The following is a 22,678-nucleotide window of genomic DNA, read 5'->3' on the forward strand; positions in this document are numbered from 1 at the left end:
ATTTTGTGGAAGAGCCACACTCAAGGGGCCAAAGAGCCGCATGTGGCTCTCAAGCTGCGGTTTGCCGACCACTGGGTTAGGGGATGCTATATTATTTATTTTTACCTTACAAAAGGCATCAAATTTTTAATCACTTGGAGAAATTCTAGACAAATAATAAACAACACTAATTTCACTGATTTTAGTGGACAGGAAGAGTATAGGCTGTGAGCTATTGCTTTGTTATTTATTTCCATGGTCATGTATATATTACTATAAATTAGCTTTGAATTGTATGCCCTGGATTTACTTTATAAGGATACAGGCTACATAGGGCTTCTTCTAGGCTTTGTTCATGGACCACACACATGTTCTGTAGCTTCTGGGCCACCCCTGCCTTGCCCCCTTTGCTTCAAGGGGACTCAGAGTTAAAGAAGGGAACATCAGGCCAGATTTCTTACAGAGGAATCCACAAGATGTGATCCTTTCGGCCCCCAATAAGGGACCTTATTTAATCCCTCTGACCCCAAATGCTTTTTGGAGGATTTTGTAGTTCCTAGCCTACCCATAATTATGTCCACTTCTGTACTTCCACTATTTAGTGCGGACATATCAGTAAGGACTTGGAGATGAAGCAAGACCTAAAAGCATCATGTGTTTGTTGCTAACACAGAGATTTGTAAAGTTTAACTATAATAATTGCTATTCCTCAAAAGTTGAGGACATATGTTTGGGTTAATCAAAATACCCTGCTTCTTGACCTCATAATATTATATACTAGTTGTTTAGTTATCGCATTATGGAAGGAAGCTATGGTTTTCAAACTCAAAAAAATGTTTTGGAAATTTAGATGTTTATAAAGGGAATCTGGCTAAAGAATGTTTGTAAACTCACCAACCAAACTTCACAGAGTAAGAGAATGATGTAGTAGTAACTGGTAAAATATTCTATGGTCACTTGTGTTTTGATACAATGTACTTCAATACGATTATATGCCTATGGAATGAATACAAACTTAAGGGTGTTTTATCTGTGCCTTGTCCCTGAAGTTCATGCCTGCCCCGAGGGAAAAGTGTATTTCAACTGCAGGTTTCCTGATCCCGAATTGCCAGCTGGTGGTGTAAATTGTGAGATTACATGTGCAAACCTGGCCATGAACTTCACTTGTGCCCCATCCTCACCCTGCATAAGTGGCTGTGTTTGTGCTCCAGGGTAAGCCTCTTTTTCTTGACAATTCAGAACATTCAAGATTTAATTTTTAAAAACCACAAGAGCACTTAAAACCATAATTTACAAAAATAGCTAAAATTGTTGTTCTGGTTGACTGGTGGTTAACTAGTTGGTCTATTGTAATCGTTATTTTACATTCATGTAACATATCACATACGTTATCTGTGAGATAATACATATTACACATTAATACAACATATCTTATATAATAAAAGCATAATATGCAAATCTTCTGAATGGCAGAACAGTAGAATGACCATCCAGGACCACGCTGTGACACTCACTGGCACTAGGCCAGCCAAGGTGGGTGCCATGTGATTGGTCCGGGGCCCAGCCATTACCCCATGATCGGCCTGCAGAGGGAGGCCCATGCCACCAGCCAGTGGGGCGATCAATCAGGGGGGGGGGTCTCCACGATTGCCCCAAAGAGGGAGGCCCAGGCCACCGACCAGCAGGCCGCAGCGGGTGGGCGGGGCCTCCCTCTGTGAGGGAAGCCCAGGTCCCGGGTGCAGGAAGGAAGCCAGTGGCAGCAGCCAGGGGAAGGAAGGCCTACTCTTGCACAAATTTCATGGGGTCTCTAGTGATTAAATAATGTCACACATGTTAGGTGTACAATATTGTTAAATTAATAGAGTGTGTACAATATTACAATATTATTCAAGTGCTGAAGTATTAATATAGCATTAATTAATTTACATAATATTAAAATAACACAATGTCATTAAAGTAATACAGTGAATTGATGAGAGAACTAATTTTAGGATGGACTTAACATTTATTCCCTGATTCAACTGCAATTTTGGGAAAGTGATAGTGAACCATTCTTCATTGACTACATTTTAGTGCATATCTTTTGTATATTCTTTGGTGCTGTTACTGTTGATATTAAGTTATAATGGTGATGCCAACTGCTTTATCTAATGGATGTTACAGAAAAATGGTGTGTTGAGTCTGTATAGGACAGTAGGTAGCAGTGGGAACTCTGGCTCAGATACACCGGAGTACAAATCCCAGCTCTGCTGATGTGGGCTCAGTGGTTTTCTGCAAATTTCCTGAAAGTCTCAATTAGGCATTGTGACGTGTGCCTTTGTGTGCCTGCGTGTGTGTGTGTGTGTGTGTGTGTACACCCAATAAATACAGTTCACTATTTTATGGCAGCATAATCTACTCTTATCTTTGTAAATTTCCTTCAGTAGCACGAATGCATAGCACTTGTGAATCGGGGGCTATTCGCTTTCTGGCAGGCGCATTTACAATATGGCCTCGCTGGCCTTTCTCTTCTCCTAATGAATAGAGGCAGTGCTCAGAGGGAGGGCCACCTAAGGCAAATAGGTCACTCATTCTTCCTCGATGAGCATATTCACACAAAGGATCCTTGGGCTCAGTTCTTAAAAACCGTGAGCAAAGAAGAGAGAGGTTTTGTGGTCTGCTTCCCAGGAGAGTCGCATTTGTCTAAATGGTCCCTATCTAGACTAGGTTGAAGAGCCCCGTAACTTGGGACTGTACCAAGCTCTTTAGAAGAAGGACACACGTGGAGACTGAAATAAAGGCAGGTAGAAACCAGGCCATGGAGCAGCTGAATAAGGAAGACATTTTAGTAAAAGGAGCAAGGAAAATAAAACCTTTATTATGATAAAATAATTGAGGCCTACATCACTGCTTACTTATTTGATTTGATTATGACTATTACAGATGCATGGCTGATTAGATAAAGGTACATCCTAATTTTGTTTCATATGCTTGTGGTTGATGCTATTATTTAAAAAGTATCTATTTGCTGTCACTTTTGACTCTCAGTTCAACAATGATTCATATACTTACTGGTCAAATCTCATTACAAAAACTTAAAGAAATTATTGAATAAATATAGTTGGTATTGACTAAGAGGCCTCTGACTGATTTGGAAATAATTTTGCTATTCAGGACTTTCTATTACACAATTGTTTATGGTAATATGATTTGGTAATAATCGTCTTCAATGTGACCCTGGTTGCCTTATTTTAGGACAATAAGTCTATAACTTGTTTTCATGAGGCTCCTAAGAGTGCCAGCGATTCATTGACTATAAAAGGACTTAGTTTAGAAATCATTGTGGATTAAAGAAATGCAAAGTAATATAGTGAAAAGAATCATATAGAATTGGGTTCAAATGCTGGTCCTCCTTGTTATTAACTGAAGTATGTCAGAACAAGTTACTTAACCACTTAGTCAACTTCCTCTTTTAAAAATGGGCTTAATAATATCTACTTCATGGCTGCACCACAGCAGTTTTGATTAGTTATAAAAAACTCATCAGTCATCAGCATAATCACTTGAAGCCACTCACAAAAGAAGCTCTTGATTCCTTCCTCTGTTTCATAACAAAAAATGTTATATATCTTATAATTCACTATGTCATCAAAATTGTTATACCTACAGACTCTTTCTCTTAAGCAGTAAATATTGAAGAAAGCGGCCCTCACTACCTCTTTAAATTTTTTTTCAGAATAACTCATTTTACCTAAGAATTTTGGCTTTTGTCTCCCTTTTATTATATTAAATGATAACAAAAGGTCAAAATTACTGCATCCAATCATTTGCCTGGATTTACTTCCTACTGTGATATGCAAGGTACTGTATGGAAAGAAGAGGAGGGAGATAAGGACTGGGTTCAGCCCTTCAATAGGCCAGCTAGAACATGCCTATGAAGATGTAATGCGTAGAGATGGTTTTGAATATGACGAGATTACTGATTTCTTTGAAAACTGAAATTAGTAGCTTACACTACATAGCATTTACTCTTCTTTTGGAAGAATGGCGGAGCACCGAGGAAAGTGTTATGTTCCTGAAAGCTGTCCGTGCATCTGGAAAGACTGGGAGTACCTCTCAGGAGAAGTGATTGCTACACCATGTTATACCTGGTAATCAGGTTCATTTATTTGACAAAAAACATCCTAAGCAATTGTATTAGTTTCGACCATCTTATATTTACTTAAGGTGACTGACTTCAACAAAAACAAATCAAGCCTGAGTAAATAAGATTGTAAAGTCATTCATGCATGGATAGAGAGCTACTATCTCTAGGGAATCATACCAGTATTTTTATGTATATTTGTTTCACACATTAGAAAAGTGTAAAATATGACAATTTGAAAATGTAATAAGAAAAAATATCTCAAGTTTATAAGAAAGTGATAAGAATTTCAAAAAGAAGTTCACATTTAATGCAAGGTTTTATTTTTGGAAACAAGCCTAAAGAAAACTATAAAATAAAATTGAAATATAATTTTCTTAAAATGCAGATAAAAATTCTAAGCCCATGAACAAAATCACACCTAATGTATTTAAATAGACTCAAGTATCGAAGATGGCATTGTGGTCTTTTGACTACTAGCATGCCTATGTTCAATTTTTCATTCCACCATCTATTTTCAGTGTAACCCAGGCACAATTTCTGGGATTGCTTGTGGTGTCTGATATTTTATTTAAACAAAGTGGTAAATATATGCCTAATTAGTCAGAATAATGTTATCAGAACAAATTGGCAATATTTATAAGGGCTATTGGCTCAGTGATTGCTCTTGAATGCAAACCTTCCAATGTTTATGCCACTTGAAAAAATTAATTAGAGCCATGTTTCTTACAATGGGTACTTCTGTTATTTTCTAATAGTGTTTGTCGACGAGGAATGTTCAATTGCACATACTATCCATGTCCAGCAGTGTGCACAATATATGGGGATCGGCATTATCATTCTTTTGATGGACTGGAATATGACTATATCGGTGATTGCCAGGTATTTTTGATAAAGGTATGTCACAATTACTTATACTTTTATTTGCAATTATGTAAAGACAATGTAAAAAAACAACTATGCTGGGCCATGGTATATCAAATCCATACGTCATTAATATAATTTATAAAATTAAGCAATTTCAATCTAATTTCCTTGGCTCATTCTAAAGTTTTATTATTTATAAGTGATGAGCCAATTCTGAAACTTTCTGTGCCTGTTTTCTTATTTGTAAGATGAGGATAATAATTGAACCTATTTCCAGGGGTAGTTCTTAGGATTAACTGAACTATGCAACACTTTCAGATAGTGCTTGATATATAGTTACTACACAATAAATATCAACTAATTTATTTTTACTGACTTAATTGGGTGAATACAAATATAAGACATTAAATCATGTATTGGACTATGATTTGTTTATGGTTGCAGCAATCAAAAGGCATTATTCTCAATTCTAGACATGCTATTTTGATAAATTTTGGTAATCCCTAGGTTTTGTATATCTGAAATAATCCTTCAAATTTCTCATATGTTTAATGCATTTGGATTTTCTGTATACCTAAATTTTATTTAGATATCACTGATCAAAGAATTAAACTTCTAAATCCAAAAACTAAGCTTTAGAAAAAAAATTGCACAAAAATAAACAAAATAACAGATTTCCTCCAGCAGAATTACCTGTGATTATTTTGAATGCATGTTTCCCCCCCCCGACTTTCCTGTTATTAGAGGTTTGTGTGTGATACTGTTCTTTAAGCATATGTCGAGAATGTAGACACATTCCCATTTTGTATTAATTCAATTAAATAAGGAAACAAACTAAAATCTATAGCCTTCCAAACTTGAACAAAGCTCCTGCTTATGTTTTAAGCCACTGAATTTCCCTTTTGGTAAAATTCTTGGCTTCCTTTGTGAACAATTTTATGTTTCTTAAAGAGTTAATCCCTGGGAATGGATTTGGCAGTCAGATAATTATAGATGATGACAACTTGCCTAAAGGAGTTTTGTGTTGTTTTGATTGTTTTTGGAGCATAAGGAAGACACCATGATGCATATATATCAATAAGTGTTTGTCCTCTTAGTGAACAATTCTACATTTGAATTTTATCATCCCCTGCAATTTAGGTTGTAAGAGGAGAAGCTTGGGGATGTAGATAACAATTTAGAAATTTAAATACATAAACGGATACCACTTTCTCAAAGTCAGTCAGACTCATTTTGTAGCAAACCCTCATTTCCCTGGATATTTAGGTGCCTCTGACATTCTTTTAAGTGTCTTCCTCCTTTGACCTTCTGGATATTATGCAGTTTGAGCCCTTTAATGTCTCTTCTGGTTTCTTCTTTGTGTCTTTGTTTCCTTTTCTTCTTGCATAAGCCCTGACCCTAGGTGACTGACTTGGATCCTTCAGGGCAAGAACCAAGTCTTAGTCATTGATTCACCAACACAGACCACTGTTGGGGAACATAGTTGTTCAATGAATGTTGACTGAACTGGATGCCTTTTTTTGGCAATCTGTCCCTTTCTCCTAATGCTTGATGTGTTCACCCACAATCTTAACCACCCCTATAGGTTGAAGAGTTCCAAATCAACATGTACAACTCTAACCCTCAACTTCCAGGCTGGCTTTGTGAATCAATTTCAACCCCACAATAACATTTTTTTTCCATTCTGGGGACCTAGGTATGTGCCATAACCAGGAATCAAATCCCTGACCTTCTGGTGCACGGGATGACACTCCAACCAACTGAAACACATTAGCCAGGGCTATATTACACTTCTTTTGGGTTCTCCATAGGAGCGAACACAATTGTGGTGGCATTGTAAAAGCTAAATAATTATCTGTTCAATTTTTTAAGTCTCTACTAGAGGGAGAAACCACAAGCTTACACTTAATTAGTAATCTAATATTTGCTATAAATGGATATACATGCCTTCAACATGAATTATGTAGAGCAGTGCTTTTAAACTTTAGTATTCATGCACATCATCTGAAGATTTTGTAAAATACAGATCCTGAGTCCATGGGTTTGGAGCAGGATCTTGGATCTTGCAATTTTTAGCAAGCTACCACAATGTCCCATGTCCAAGGTCTACTCTTTGAGTAGCAAGGCTGTAGAACACTTTCTTCTTGAAGAAACAGATTTTAATTACTTTTGAAATTTTCTTCTTATTCTGAATACTAACATTTAAGTCACATCTAGGAAAAAGGAAGTATTATTAACAATATCATGTGAAACAACATGTTTCCATTGGACATTTCATTAATGGTAGTTAAAGGTGCTTTTTAAAAAATATCATTGTAAGTAGTAAAACAAAAATTTTGCCAAACTTTATTTTCATTTGTATACAGAAAAATTTGTTTTAAAATATTTACTAAAACTATTTAAAACTGTATTCACATATCACCGTGTTTGCTAACATTTTTCATTTTGTGACAATGATCCATGCTTATTCATTATCATTTCATTTAGTTAACAAATTTTATGGCCTATTTAATGCTAACAAAGACATGCCTAATCTATATACTCTACATTTGAACAGATTTTTCTAAGAAAATTCTACAGTTTTGAAGACAGGGACCATACCTTGCATTTATTTTTTTCTCCCCAAGTAACTTAGCAAAATGCTGGGTGTTTGGTGAACTCTTAATAACTCCTTATTTGATCTGTATGGTCTGCCTGGCTTTTTCTTAATCCCTCATTTGCCTTCACAATAATCGTAGTATTTACCACTGTATTTTCAAATAGTGATTGTTCATAAAGTCCTTTAAGTAAAATACTTGTCTCAACTCTGATTCCTAGAACAATGAAAGTATATCTTTATGTTTGATGCTACCTGATTATAGCAGTCTCTTTTTATTTTTTAATTTTTTAAAGTATTTTTTATTGATTTTTACAGAGAGGAAGGGAAAGGAATAGAGAGTTAGAAACATCGTTGAGAGAGAAACATCGATCAGCTGCCTCCTGCACACCCCCTACTGGGGATATGCCCACAACCAAGGTACATGCCCTTGACCGGAATTGAACCTGGGACCCTTCAGTCCGCAGGCCGATGCTCTATCCACTGACCCAAACCAGTTAGGGCCAAAGTCTCTTTTTATTAATGCTGTAATGTCACAGTACCATTCCATTTAGCAGGCAAGATATACTAAGGTTTGACTTTTTAGGCTTTAGAAACGTGACTTCCTATCATCATTTTAACTTGCCATTATATTCTTCTATTAAAATAAATTTTAAAATAAATACATCATGTTCAACTTCAAATTTTAATAAGGTTTGACCCTGTATGTGAGAAGATATGTCACAAGAAATATTCTTCTAATCTTTCAATAAACAATGAAATTTGAATCTTTAATTTCTGAATTAAAATTTATGTAGTAAATTTAGGGTTCATGCAGTAAGATTAAGATATGAAAAATATTAAAACTATATTTTCAGGTTCTAGAATTATATGTGCCTTTCTGCTTGTCAAGCAGAAGTGTTCTTTTCTTTTTTTAAAATAACATTCTTTAAGAAAGAAAGTATGAAAAGAAATAAAAAATAAAAATAAGTAAAAAAAAGACAGTATGATTACAAACAACAGACTTCAGAACTTAACTTTTAATTTAATTTGGTAATAAAAAACTTACAATTAATAATTAATTAGAATTATACGAGTGAATTATTTATTATATTATGCATAACCCATGGACACAGACAATAGTGTGGTTAAGGCCGGGGTGGGAGGCAGAGGTGGACTAGAAGAGGTCAATGGTGGGAAAAGGGGACTTATGTAATACTTTTAACAATAAAGATTTAATTAAAAAAGAAAAAAAAAAGAAAAACACCAACTCCAATCCTTTGGATGGGGGATTCACTGTGATCTTTCTCCCAGGAACATGCCCGTGCCTTTCCCTTTCTTTTCCTTTCCTCTTATGCTTTTTCAGTGGCAAGAGTCATTTCTGTGAGTAGCAGATTTAATTATTTCTTATCAAGCAGCTCTCTTTCCTCCTTGTCATGATTACAGGTTCCAGGCTTTATCTTTGTTATTTGTAATACATATTTATCTGGTAACACTTATCATTTATTTCTTTGGACCCTGAGGACAGTTGGACTTTTAAAAATTAATACTTTCTCATCCCGGCTGGTGTGGCTCAGTGATTGATCATTGACCCATGAACCAGGAGGTCATGGTTTGATTCCCAGTCAGGGTATAGGCCAGGGTTGTGGGCTCAATCCGCAGTAGGGGATGTGCAGGAGGCAGCCGATCCATGATTCTCTCTCATGATCAATGTTTCTATCTCCCTTTCCCTTTCTCTTCCTCTCTCTGAAATCAATAAAAACATATTTAAATTTAAAAAGAATTAATACTTTTCCAACTTTATTTTATAAGTATAATGTTATTTTACCCTCACATTTAAAGAGATATTAAGTAATTTTTTAAAAAATCTCACAACTCTCCAGTTTTAAATGTAACCTAGTTCTAGGTACTGAATAAGTGCTTATCATATCCTGGTTGGTGCCTGTTAATCCTTAAAAAAAATAATTAGGTTCTCTGATACTTTATTCATTTTGGAGGCTGTTTACCCTTTACTATAAATATATTGCATAGGAAATATAGCGCATTATTTTAAAGTGTGTTTTCCTAAGTTTTCTAATTTAGGAAAAAGGGTTGTAATTGTGCTTCCTGAGTTAAGACTTGTTTAAGAGAAAAAAAGAGATGTGAAACCAAACAGTACCTTGAGGTGTGCTAAAATCTCAAGAGAGAGCACTGATGATCTTCAACAAAATTGAGAAATATAATATTCAACTCCTAAATTCAGAGCCAACGTCTACTTCCTTTAGTCTGTGGCAAACCCCATCACTGCTAGGGTTTTTCTTATCATTTGTTCTAGATTAGGTTTTTCAACATTCTCTTCAGGTGGTATCTCAAAAGGTCAGTGCTTTCGTTAAGCCTCTGAAAACCCTCCTAATTTCATTGCTCTCAAATCCTTTGCATCATTTTCACATCAATATATCTTACGTGATTTATATGTGTCAGACTCTATAATGAGAAGTGGATGTACAATGATCAGCAAAAAAAAAGATATGGGTCTTTCCTACTGTGAATCTTAGGCTGGTGGGGGAGAGTTATTATTCACCTAATCACAAAACTCATAAAAAATGCAACTGTAAAAGTCAACAATAACTTAAATGCAAATCCAACAAAACTTTGTTTAATGTTTATCTTCTCTGTTCCTGAAATGATTCTTAAAGTGGTTTGTCTTCCAGGTGTATGTTTGTTTGCAAATTTGGGAGTTTCCCAGCTGAAATCTAAAACTGGCCCCTGTACACAGAGGGCCAGGAGAGACCGAAGAAAGAGGCAGACTACTCCAGATGGGTAGGAGGCAGTTTTAGTGAGCAATGGAGCTTGCATATGAGGCCTGCTTTGGGCAGCAGTGAGACAAGTAGCTCTCCACACTTTCCTGTCAGAATCTTAATAGTAAGTTTATGGAGAGGCCTTACTTGACTTCAGTCACTTATACCATCAAAGGTCTCCACAGCACATTGATCTCTCAAGGCTGTGTCCTTGAAAATGGCTCCCACTGTGGGAATGGTGGGCAGATCTTACATTCCAAAGACAGGGAGGGTTAAGGAGACTCTAATTGTCTGGATTCAGCGCTTGGATAAACTCATCAAATCCTCTCAATGACCACCTTTCACAGTGCAGTTTTTACTTATATTGTTTGCATGGCAACATGTGACGACAAAGGGATCAAAGGCAGACAATAACTTGGGCCTTTAGTGATTGTCTATATAACAGTAGATATTTTCAACCCAAATCAGTTCTTTATAGTTTTCTAAGCATTTTTATATCAGGAAAATCAGAAATTTTAAAAAGTAAATTAAATGATACAATCTAAAATATACTACCCTCCAATTCTGATACATTAATGTTTCCAAAGCTGAAATGGAAGTGGATCTTAAATTTTATTTAATTTTTAGAATTATATGAACACTATTTTGTAGAAGGCTTTTGCATATTTTAAAAATCTATTTGAATAAGAAGATGAAAATCTTGGAGTTTATTGAATTAATTCTTTAAGTGCCCTTTCAGGAAATCAGTGTTTAAATAATTTTCTACTGTGTTCATATAAGCTAACTCTTAAATATTATATCCTTATTGGAAGTTTCAGGCAAGATAGTTGTGATCTTTTATTTATAAGATTCATCTCCATTATTAGTATTTGATATTAAGGTTCAGTATTTACTTTGCATTGTAGTAATCTACATACTTTGATAATAGACTCCATGTATCAAGACTTCCTAAAACATTTCAGTAGTAATTTAGCATAAGTTTTCTAGTAATTTATTTAACTTTTTATAATAATTACATATTTAAGTCTACACTCTATGCCTTTATGCTAGGTGCCGTTAAGGGTACAATTATGTAGACATTAGCCTTACCCTCTATTGTTTTACATTTGGGGAGTCATTATTAAACAAGAAACAAGAAGGCTGGGCCAAATGAAAGCTCTGTTGTGGAGATATAACTGATTTTGACTAGAGAATCAGTTAACAGCGAAGTTTCATGGAAGCAGGAGGCTTAGTACTGGTGTATTTCACCCAATTATAACACTTCTTTATCAATGATTTTCAAGTAGATTTCCTTTGCAGTGAAAGCACCTGAGGGTGGTATTTCTTGGAAGTGACATTTAGCTAAGAGTTTGCTATTTCAGGAAACAAACAATAGGGAGTGGGTGCTGTGGTGATTTGGGTGTAAAACCCAGAGGGAAATAACATCCTTGAACAGGGCCGTGTGCCTCACAAAGGAGACACCTGCAGGGTGGTTATGCCCCCCCGCAGCCGGGATTCACGGGTGCGCTGATGTCATTGCTGCAGCTTGGACCATCTCTCTGTGAAGGCTCTGCTTCCGCTTACTCAGGCTTGCTTGTGTAACTCTTCTATATTTTGTTTCTATCTTTTTTTTAAAAAAATATTGTTATTGATTTCAGAGAGAGGAAGGGCGAGGGAGAGAGAGATAGAAACATCAATGATGAGAGAGAATCATTAACCGGCTGCATCGTGCACGCCCCCTACTGGGGATTGAGCCTGCCACCTGGACATGTGCCCTTGACCAGAATCGAACCTGGGACCCTTCAGTCGCAGGCTGACGCTCTATCCACTGAGCCAAACCGGCTAGGGCTTGTCTCCATCTTTGCTTCAGTTCAATCACTGTTTTGTTTCCTTCATGTCCTAAGCTTGCTCTCACCTGTTCAGCTCCCACTCCACCTTTATTCTCTCTAAGTCTATTCACCCTCAGATCTTACTATACAAAAATTTTCTAAGTCACTATTTTCTTGTTGAAATGGGAGAGATAATCTAGTTGGATAGGGTTGTGTTTTTTCTTGTCAGCATTAAAGTCCATTGACCCATGAGTGAATGTATTGCTTTGGGTCCAAGCAGCTGTGGAACATAAACATGGCTGCCTGTGGCTACTGTATCAACAGAGACTTTGTGTGGGGTACTCTTTATTAAAAATATATATTTTTACTGATTTTTAGAGAGAGAGTAAGATCGATGCAAGAACAAGGCATCGATAAGCTGCCTCCTGCATACCCCCCACCGGTGATGGAGCCCGCAGCCCAGGTACGACGCCCAGGGTATGGGGTAGTTACTCTTAAAAGGTTAAGACTGAGATGTCAAGTAAACTAATATACTATCTTGAGAAGTGCTGACATTTTATGTTTTGGAATCACTTGGAAGAATATTCTCTATGTTTTCAGTACCTGAGCATAAAGAGTTTGAGGAATCCATGTGGCACATTGATGTTGACTTTTTTCCCCTCTAGCTTTGTAATCACACTCACTATGTTGCTTAGCAACTCTGCAGCATTATCTTCAAACCGAATGTAACTTGAAATACATGAGAAATGGAAATTGGAGAAATGTGATTCTTAGGAAGTGATATTATTTCAAGTTACTGTCAACATAACATGCTATTACAAGACCATACAATACAGAATGCTTCTTGGCTTTTTTGAGTTAATAACAAAAGCACAGCGAACATTGAGTCACTTTAATTATTAGTAATAGAAATGTGATGGCCATAGAAAGCCTTTCAGCCAGCTTTTCACATCCTTTATCTAAGTCGTCCCAAGAAGAAGAACAAAACCAAACCCTAAATTACATATTATTTTTGTTCTTTGAAAATTGTTCATAAAGGCAAAAAAGTGTGGCATTATTTTTTTTTAGTAATACAACGCCATTATCATTTTATTCCCCTTTTCAAAATTTAGGCAATGCTTTGCAAAAGGATTACTAGGAATCGAGAGCTCTTAGTGCTAAGAAGGAAGGAAAAATGGGGCAGAGAGGGAAATATCAGTTACTCTGTCAGCAACATTGATTGAAAGCCTGTCCTCTAGGCACAATGCTACAGTAATTACTAGTGAGACAGGAAGAATTTAGAAAAACCGAGAGATATATTAAGCTAATGTTCGTATTGCTGGCGATATGAAAAACTAAGTGTGAAGAATTTGCATCAAGACCTATGTGATTTCCAAACATTTAAAGACTTTTCTCACTTTGAAAATAAACACTGACCCAAATGTCTAAATATGACAAGGATTCATGTGTGTGAGTCCTTGAAAAGTGGATATTGAGTCCAGAGAAATATCACTTTTTTTTTTCTGATGAAATTTCCAGTGTCCTTAAGTTAGAGCAGTGTGGCTTTTAACTTTTGAGGGATAAGGACCACTTCAAAAATTTGATTGAAACCATGGGTTTTCTTCCTAGAAAAATATAGATATTTAAAAACAACATTTTGCAGAGTTTTCAGGGTCTGTAAAACTATAGGAGCATCCATGAAACTGAGATACAAAATTAAAACCCTGATTCTAGAGGGCATGTTCTTAGTGGATGTAGTGGGAAGTGGCCAAAAAAAAAAAAAAAAAAAGGGGGGGGGGAAGGGGGGGAAAATCACATAATCTTGGGAACGAGAGGTAAGGGGGTTAAATTTAGAGTGTCTGGGGCTAAATACTCTCAAACTAAGGATTTCCTATCACCTACTTTTCTCTTTTCTCTTTAACCACTATTAGACTCTTGCTAATTTCTCTACAAGTTGCATAAAAAAATTAGAACCCTGGCTGGTGTGGCTCAGTTGGTTGGAGCATCATCCTGTACACCAAACGGTTGTGGGTTTGATTCCAGGTCAGGGCACATACCTAGGTTGTGGGTTCAATCCCCAGTCAGGGTGCATATAGGAGGCAGCTAATAGATGTTTTTTTCTCTCTCTCTCAAAATCAATTAAAAAAATTAAAACTCTGTCTCTGCCTTTATTTAGCTTATTAACCTTGGACAATCAGTTAATCCTTCTTAACCTCTGTTTCCTAATCTGTAAAATGGAGATAATACTTAATTCAAAAAGTACCATAAAATTAAGTGAGATAACATATATAAAGCTCAAAGGAATCCCTCAAATGATATGCATTATCTTATTTACTAACGTGTTCCAAGATTTTGTATCTATTTCAGGGTTCACTTGTAGGCATATAATTATTTAGTCAGAAAATTCCTAAAGATAAGACAAAAGTGTTGCCTAAAATGAATTTTTGTAAAAATTCCCCTAAATAACATGTGTTTTGGCTTATTTATTGGAAATGAAGTGGTTAATACATTTGAGTTAATATTATTATAAGATGGAAAAAGCTTTGCTAGAAAAAAATTAACAGAAGATATTAGAGATAAATGTTTAAACATTAAGCTATCTTGGTATATTTTTCATATTATTAGATCAAAATGAACTTTATTTTAGAGGTAAGTTGTATTTCAGTTTCAACACATACCACACTACATCTTGGTCTTTAAGATTTGTTAATGAAAATAGCAAAAAATGATGTATAATATACAATTGTATTAATATAATATTATTGACATTGCAGAGTGAAGATGAAGCAGATATATCTGTCATTGCCCAGAACAAGAAATGCTTTGACAACGATATTGTATGTTCTAAAAGTGTTTTGATTTCAGTTGGGGACACTGAAATTTACCTGAATGATACTCCTGACAAAGAGGTTAGTGAATTATTTCTTTTAGGATCATTACAACTTGTACTAAGGATACTGAAAATAAAATATAAACAATTAGGCTACTTTTTCCCTGTAAATGGTTACTAGATTTTGAATTTTCTTGGCTATTTTTATGTGGCTACAGTAAGTCATACTTGACTTTGTCTCTTTTGGTTACACTCTAATTCCCCATATTCTAATTCTTTTATCTTTTCTTCATTCCCATGGTTATCACTCTGGCTTAGCAACAGTCACCTATACCTAGAGTACTTCAACATGTTCCCCACTAAACTCCCGATGGCCTCTAATCGATCCTGCCACACTGCAGTCAGGGTGGTTTTCCTAAAATGGAAATCTAATCTGTCACTCCAGTGCTTCAAAACTTTAAGTGACTTCCATTTCCTTACAAATCCAATTTTCACCCATAACCTATCTGACCACTGCCACCTCTCCTTACCTACTTCTCATCACTTTCTGCTTCTGGCCCAGGTTCCAGAAGGTGGGGCTTTTATCAGTTCTCCAAGGGCTCTGTGTGCTTCTCTCACTTCTGTTTCTTCCTAACTATCATTGCTCATACCTGGAACAACCTTCAACCTTTCCATTAACTTATTCTTATGTGACAGGTCTCATTTTGTCTCTTTCAGGATCTCCTCTTCATGTATCCTACTTTAGTGAAATTAGGAGTGTAGTTGTCTGTCTTCTCTATTTGTCTATGAGTTATGTGAGAACTGGAACCACTGTCACCCTGTTCATTCTTGCATTCTGGAGCCTGCCCAGTTTGAAAGAATGAATACATTTCATTCATTCATTCATTCATGCTTATGTCTACTATATATCAAAATCTGTGTTAATTATTGAGATTGAAACAGTGAAAAGTCACTATGCTTTCACTGTTAAGGATATTTTCTTAGGTGAGGAATATATTCAACTAAGTAAGGATGTGTAGTGTGATGTGTTATGCATGGCATGAATATGTACAGGATAGTATGGGAACCCCTGGGAAAAAGACCTAAACCAACCTCGGGTGTTTAGGGTAGGTGTTAAGAGCATAGACTCTGAAGTTAGTCAGTACTCAACTTGGAATCCCTACTCTATCACCTGCTAGCTGTGTCACTCTGGGCAAACTGTAGCTCTTCCATTTGTAAATTTGGGGTGATTCTACTTCTTAAGTTCATGTGAAGATTAAACTAAATAATGAATTTCAAGAAATGGCTCCTCTCCTCTTCTTTATCCTCCTTTATTTTTGAAGACTCAGAGACATGTTCTGGATGTAATGATTTGAACTGCGTCTTAAAGGATGAGCAGGTATTAGCCAGGTAAAGAGAGAGAGTAGGAAGGCAATCAATATAGAAGAAAGAACCAGAGTTGAAGGATAAAATGGCATGTTTAAAGAACTCCAAGTGGTTACGTTTAGTTGAAGTGTTTGGGGACACTGGAGGGAGGGTATGGCAAAGGGACTCAGGGAGAAGTATCCAGATTGACTTTAATGCAGGGGCCATGAGGACAGGGGCAGTAGACAAAGAGGCTGGTTCCAGATCATGGAAGGTCTCGAATGGTGTAAGACATTTGAACTTATTTTATAAGTAAGAAATTTTGGAGTAGAGAAATGACATGATTGGACATATGGACCTTAAAAAGTATCCTCTGAGATTTTAGAACAGTGTTTCTCAAAGTTTGGCCTACAAAATTTCTGCATCTAAAATATCTATATATATAAAAGCCTAAGCTACTGAACGACTGTTCGACTGTTTGACCGGCAGCTATGACACATAATGACCACCAGGGGGCAGACGCTCAATGCACAGGCATGAAACCATGGAGCAGACTAATGAATCTCAGAGGGAAGCAGGGAGGGGGGAGGGCGGGAAGAGATTAACCAAAGATCTTACATGCATACTAGAGGCCCGGTGCATGGATTCATGCACTGGTGGGGTCCTTCGTCCTGGCCTGTGGGGATCGGGCCAAATTTGTGCACCGGGCCTCTGACATCCCCTGAGGGGTCCCGGATTGCGAGAGGGCACAGGCCAGGCTGAGGGACCCCACTGGTACACCAATCTGTTCACTGGGCCTCTAGTTTATTAGAAAAGGGGGTTCCTGGGTTCACCTTGGTAATGAGAATGGTTGAGGTTGAGAATGAAAATCTATTTTTAATGGTGCCCCAAATTGTTTTGCATACCTAAGTTTGAGAACCAGTGCCCTAGAACAGGGATGGGGAACATCTGGCTTGTGGACCATATAAGGCCCTCAAAATCATTCGGTCTGACTCTGCTAAGGCATTAGGGGTGAGTTATTTAAATATTTGACCAAATATAGCAGGTTAATTTCTAAGTGATAATTTTGTATGGCCCATGAATGATGTTATAAATATCTAAATGGCCCTTGGCAGAAAAAGGTTCCCCACCCCTCCCCTAGAACATAGCTTACATCTCAGTCAGAAACATTGAGACATTGAGACCAGCCAGGCAGCTCTCAAGCTTTGGACAAAACAGAGTTTCTATAATCATGTTGACATCCTTTTGTAGTAATTACTACAGTTTGCTATAACCATCAACTAGATATTCATTTATAGATGAAGGTTCTCTCTAAGAACAAGGATGTGTTTAAAAAAAAAAAAGAAACCTTAAGAGAAAATAATGCTTTTATAAAGACAGTTTAACACATTTTTGAAGTGGTAATTACAGCTCTGTGTAATTTTCAAATCCAATTTTCACCCATAGGCAGGTGATGAGGAAAGGTCATAAAGATAATTTGACCATAAAAAATCCCCCACTAATATTGTTCTCGAACATCAAAAGTGAAAATAAGTACCATTTACTTTAAGGCAAATGAATTGCTCATCTAGCCAAAGAAAATAAACCTCTTTTTATTCCCCAATAAATGCTCATTTCTACTTTTATTAAAAACTAGAGGCCTGATGCACGAAATTCATGCAAGAGTAGGCCTTCCTTCTGGCTGCCGGCACCAGCTTCCCTCTGGCACCCGGGTCACAGGCTGACTTCCCTCTGGACACCTGCAGGCACCCAGGACCCAGGCTGGCTTCCCTCCAGCTCCAGCTTTGTCTGGAATGACGTCCAGAAGGACGTCCGGTCTAATTAGCATATTACCCTTTTATTATTATAGATGTAAGATATAAACTTTTTATAAATTTAACCTGTAGTTTAAAAGTTGTAATTCTTCACATTCATTTTATATTTATTTTTACTTTCTAATTGACCTTAGAGAGAGCAAGAAAGAGAGAGAGTGGGAGAGAGAAACATCAATCAGTTGCTTCTCATACTTTCCCTGACCGAGGATGGAACCTACCACCTTTTGGCATACAGGACAATGCTTCAACCAAGTGAGCCACACCAGCCAGGGTTAATTCTTTACATTTATAACATCACTAGAGTTAGTGTAAAGTGCTGTGATTCTCACCTAAAGTGGAGTTCTCTATTTTGGGCAATTCATAATACCATGCTCTCTGAGAAGCATTCTTCCTTTCTAATCTGAAACAAAAGGAATATGCATCTCCTTTTGATCAGAGACGATTGTTGTGTGGTAGTAACCTGTCCTGTCTAATAAAAACTGTCCTGCAGGCAAATAGAGAAGATGTACTTTTACATCAGGATAATTAATGCAGAACCAACCTGAAGGAAGTCTAATAAGTTGCCTTATCCAAAAATTCATTTTATGTTCTAATGATATGTCAGTCAGTCAAGGAACTTTAATAGGAAAATTTTCAGAAGCGTATCTCATGATTGAAATGGAGCCATAAGCCACATTAGATGCTTTACTTGTTGCTGATCAGGCTGGAAGGTGAGAGCCATGAACAGGCCAATACAGGAAGGTGCTAAAAATTAATGAATCAGGGCTTGATCTAGAACCTGAAGATACTGCCATGAGTTGACAAAGTACATTTTTCAAGGAGCTGACAATCAACTGAGGGGAAGACAGATACTAAAACTGCAAACAAATCAGTAGCAGAAAGGTACTGAAAAGTGTAATCAAAACAATAGAAATAGGTTTATGGCAGAGATTGACTGGGGGCCAGGGCAGGCTACACATTTTATGAGCCTAATGAAAAATGAAAATGCGGGCCCATTGTCAAAACAGGAACATGTTTTCCTTTCTCTTGTAGTTTTCCCTTGACCTATCATGGTATTTTTCCCCTCTATTATTCATCAAGAGGCCTGGTGCATGGATTCGTGCATTGGTGGGGTCCCTCAGCTTGGCCTGAGCCCTCTCGCAATCTGGGATCCCCCAAGGGGTGTAGTAGTGTGCGAAGCGGCAGGTGGCCTGGGAGGAGCCTGAGCCCAAGCTAGGCGCTGTGTCAACCCACTCATCCTGGCCCCGCTGTGCCTGCCACCACCACTAGGTAGCGCTGCCATGGAGAGAGGCTTGTGCCTCCATAGCTGCACTTGCCAGCCATGAGCCCAGTATCTGGCATCCATCGATCAGCTGAGTGGCGCTCCCACTGTGGGAGTGCACTGACCACCAGCGGGTAGCTCCTGCATTGAGCGTCTGCCCCCTGGTGGTCAGTGTGCATCATAGCGTCCAGTCAAACGGTCATTCGGTTGTTTGGTCACTTAGGCTTTTATATATATAGATGTATATATAGATGCCTTTCTCACTTGGGCACAAGGATACTCCCAGGTTGAGTTCAGACCCTCAGAGCCACCCAGGGCCTTGCCCCTAACTTCAGCTTGGCACTTGGGAGTAGAAAGAAATGAGGTTAGGTAAAATCCATTAACAATATGTAGGTTACACAGTATCTACTGTTATATCCAATACACTGAACACTTATAAGTATGAGTTTCATCTAAGAGACTGAAAACTCTTATGGATATGATTAAGTTTATTTAATCTGTCCTATGGAATATTTATAAGTGTTTACCATGGTGTAGTATTTCTAAAGTATGCTTTTGTTATTACTTGGGGGTGAGAATAATAAATAACCAAAAGATTGCATATCTCCTTCATAATTTTTATTTTGCTCTGGAAATATTTGTCTTACTTAATTTGATGTAACAATGTAATTTTGAAATTATTAGATGAGTTATTTTCAGTGTCAGATTCAATGTAATCTTTTATAGGGAATAGACCCTGTTCATAAAGATCACTGTATATTCTCACTAGACTTGCAGTGGTTCTCAACCTTCCTAATGCCGCGACCCTTTAATACAGTTCCTCATGTTGCAGTGACCCCCAACCATAAAATTATTTTCATTGCTACTTCATAACTCTAATTTTGCTACTGTTATGAATTGTAATGTAAATATCTGATATGCAGGATGTATTTTCATTGTTCGCGACCCACAGGTTGAGAACCTCTGCAGAGGCTAAGGGCACTAAATTTTCCCAATGTGTTCCATCTCTAGGTTCTTCCTACTGTTATCCTTCCTAACATAAAACTTATTTTCTTTTAATATGCAAATATGATCTGTCACTTTCCTCTTCAAAAGCCTCTATTCAGTACAATTTGTCCATGGAATAACAGCCCTTGTCCTATGGGAAATGAGGCTGCAAAGGGTCTCAGGTTACACTTGTCCCAGAATCCATGCTCTATCCTTTGGTGCTCTCCTTAGTCCTGACCAAATCTTGAACTTCCCTGCCTCTAAGTCCCTATTCAGGTGATTTCTTTGGCTTGGAATAATTTCTTTCTGCATTCTCATTTCTGGCCCTCTGTAATTTCTATGTATGGCCTCTTGCAGATCAGTTCGTAATCCACCCCTTGCAAGAAGCCTTCCTCAGTCCCCATTTTCTCTTTCTCACTCTTTCATATTTGTGTGTGTGTGTACATATACATACACACACTTTATGCTTTTATTTTCCAATTATGTATGTTTGTAGGTAAAGTAATATACTTTTAGCACTCAGTCATATTTATTCATCGTCAATATAGAATTTCTGAGTCAGTTGGTATATTGTCTTAATTTATTCTATGTCCATGCTCTTGGTCATGCTTTTTTCTATAACTGAAATACCTTTTCCTTTTGGCTCATTTATCCATGTTGAACCCATTCAGCAGTTTGTGTCTCATAACCAATTTTATGTGTTTCCTATTTTATGCATTTGTTTTGTCTTTTACTATAGAATTCAGAAAGAAGGGATGAGCAAAAATACTAGTATATAGATACTTATTAGTAAATAGTAATTTAATGTTTACATTTTGAGAACAATGAATTTACTTTTTTAAAATCATTATTATTATTTCTAAAGAAACGATCAGGTTTTTTTCTGGAAAATGAACCTACATACCAGCTTTGGAAGGCAGGTTACTACATGGTGGTATACTTTCCAGACAAAGATATCACTATTCTTTGGGATAAAAAGACAACCATTCATATCAAAATTGGACCGCAGTGGAAGGTAGGTCAACCTACTTGGTAGGTAAATCCAAATGAGATGCAAAATATGAAATTATATGCACCTTTTAATGTTTTGTGGAAATAAAATGATTAATGTATTTTTTTAAAGAAATGGGTTATATTTTTAGAATTACTAACTCATATTTCAGTGAAGAACCACTTTACCAACTAAAGTATATTGTTGTATACAGTTCTTTTTGTCTTTAACCTTACAGTATCCAGTTTTCCAAAACTACTTAGGTCAGCTTCTTTCTTCCCACCCCCTTCAGCATGGTTTTGTGATATGTTTGTAATACAGTTTGATTCATTAGTTACAATCTGCACTCCATCTTTCCCTCCATATTCTGGATCTATTTTTAAATTTATATATAGTTAAATTATTTTTAAAAAGTAAAAAAAAAACTACTCTTATGATTTACAATCGTACAGATTTTAACAAACAACTGGGGTTATGTATCTACCACCACAGTCTTATATAAAGCAAATCCATCAACTCCAAAATTTCTCCCAGGTTGGCTCTTTACTGCCAACTCCTACCTCTATTCCCTAAGCTTTGGCCACCACTGATCTATTTTCCATTCCTAGAGTTTTGCTTTTTCTGGATATAATGTAATATAAATGAAATAATGCAATCTGTAATCTTTTGGGTCTGGCTTCTTTGATTTGACAAAATACATTTAAGATTCATTTATATTGTTGAATGAATTAATAGTTTGTTCCTTTAGTCTACTGAGTAGTATTCTGTTGTATAGATGTACCTGTTTGTTTTATCCATTCATGATTTACTATTCAATCTTGGATGCTTACCATTTTGGTAATTATATTTAAGTTGTTTTAAACATTGTCTTCTATTACATATTTTATTAAACATTATTAAATGTTTATTATTTTAAATATTTAAAATTTTATTTAAGTAGTTTAAATTTATATATTGTTTTTTGACATATTGATGTATTTATAAGAATTCAGATTATCTGAAATTGAAATTGAGACATGGATATAATTTGTGGTAAATACGGAAAAAATGGTAACAACATATCCTCATAAAACTATAAAAAATATACATATTTAAAAATATTTCAATATGTTGTAAATTTAAGATATGATTGTACATTGAAGTCATTTTTTTTTCTTAAGTGAGAGAAAGCCCCCAAATCTATTCCTTGGTGTTTGCTGGTTTCTTGCATTTCTTTAATGAAGTTGACATAATTTCATAATGGTCATATGTCTTTAACTATTTTCCTCTGCCATTTTTCATCATGTATCCTCCTTTCCCTACTTCCTGGAAACAAATTAACCATTTTGTTTTCTCCTCCCCCC

The 22,678-nt window shown here is 36.5% G+C and overlaps 1 protein-coding gene across 1 annotated transcript in view; it reads left to right on the forward strand.

Moving 5' to 3' along the window:
- The window catches only part of OTOGL (otogelin-like), a 145,021-nt gene that overhangs the window by 53,484 nt on the left and 68,859 nt on the right, over window positions 1-22,678 (forward strand). The window contains exons 23-27 of the mRNA XM_014531634.1: window positions 1,029-1,191; window positions 4,002-4,109; window positions 4,861-4,999; window positions 14,883-15,017; window positions 21,210-21,359. Of these exons, the coding sequence (XP_014387120.1) occupies window positions 1,029-1,191; window positions 4,002-4,109; window positions 4,861-4,999; window positions 14,883-15,017; window positions 21,210-21,359 (695 nt within the window). The remainder of the gene's footprint in view (window positions 1-1,028; window positions 1,192-4,001; window positions 4,110-4,860; window positions 5,000-14,882; window positions 15,018-21,209; window positions 21,360-22,678) is intronic.

Source organism: Myotis brandtii, unplaced genomic scaffold, assembly GCF_000412655.1.
Source record: "Myotis brandtii unplaced genomic scaffold, ASM41265v1 scaffold82, whole genome shotgun sequence".
Taxonomy (NCBI): domain Eukaryota; kingdom Metazoa; phylum Chordata; class Mammalia; order Chiroptera; family Vespertilionidae; genus Myotis; species Myotis brandtii.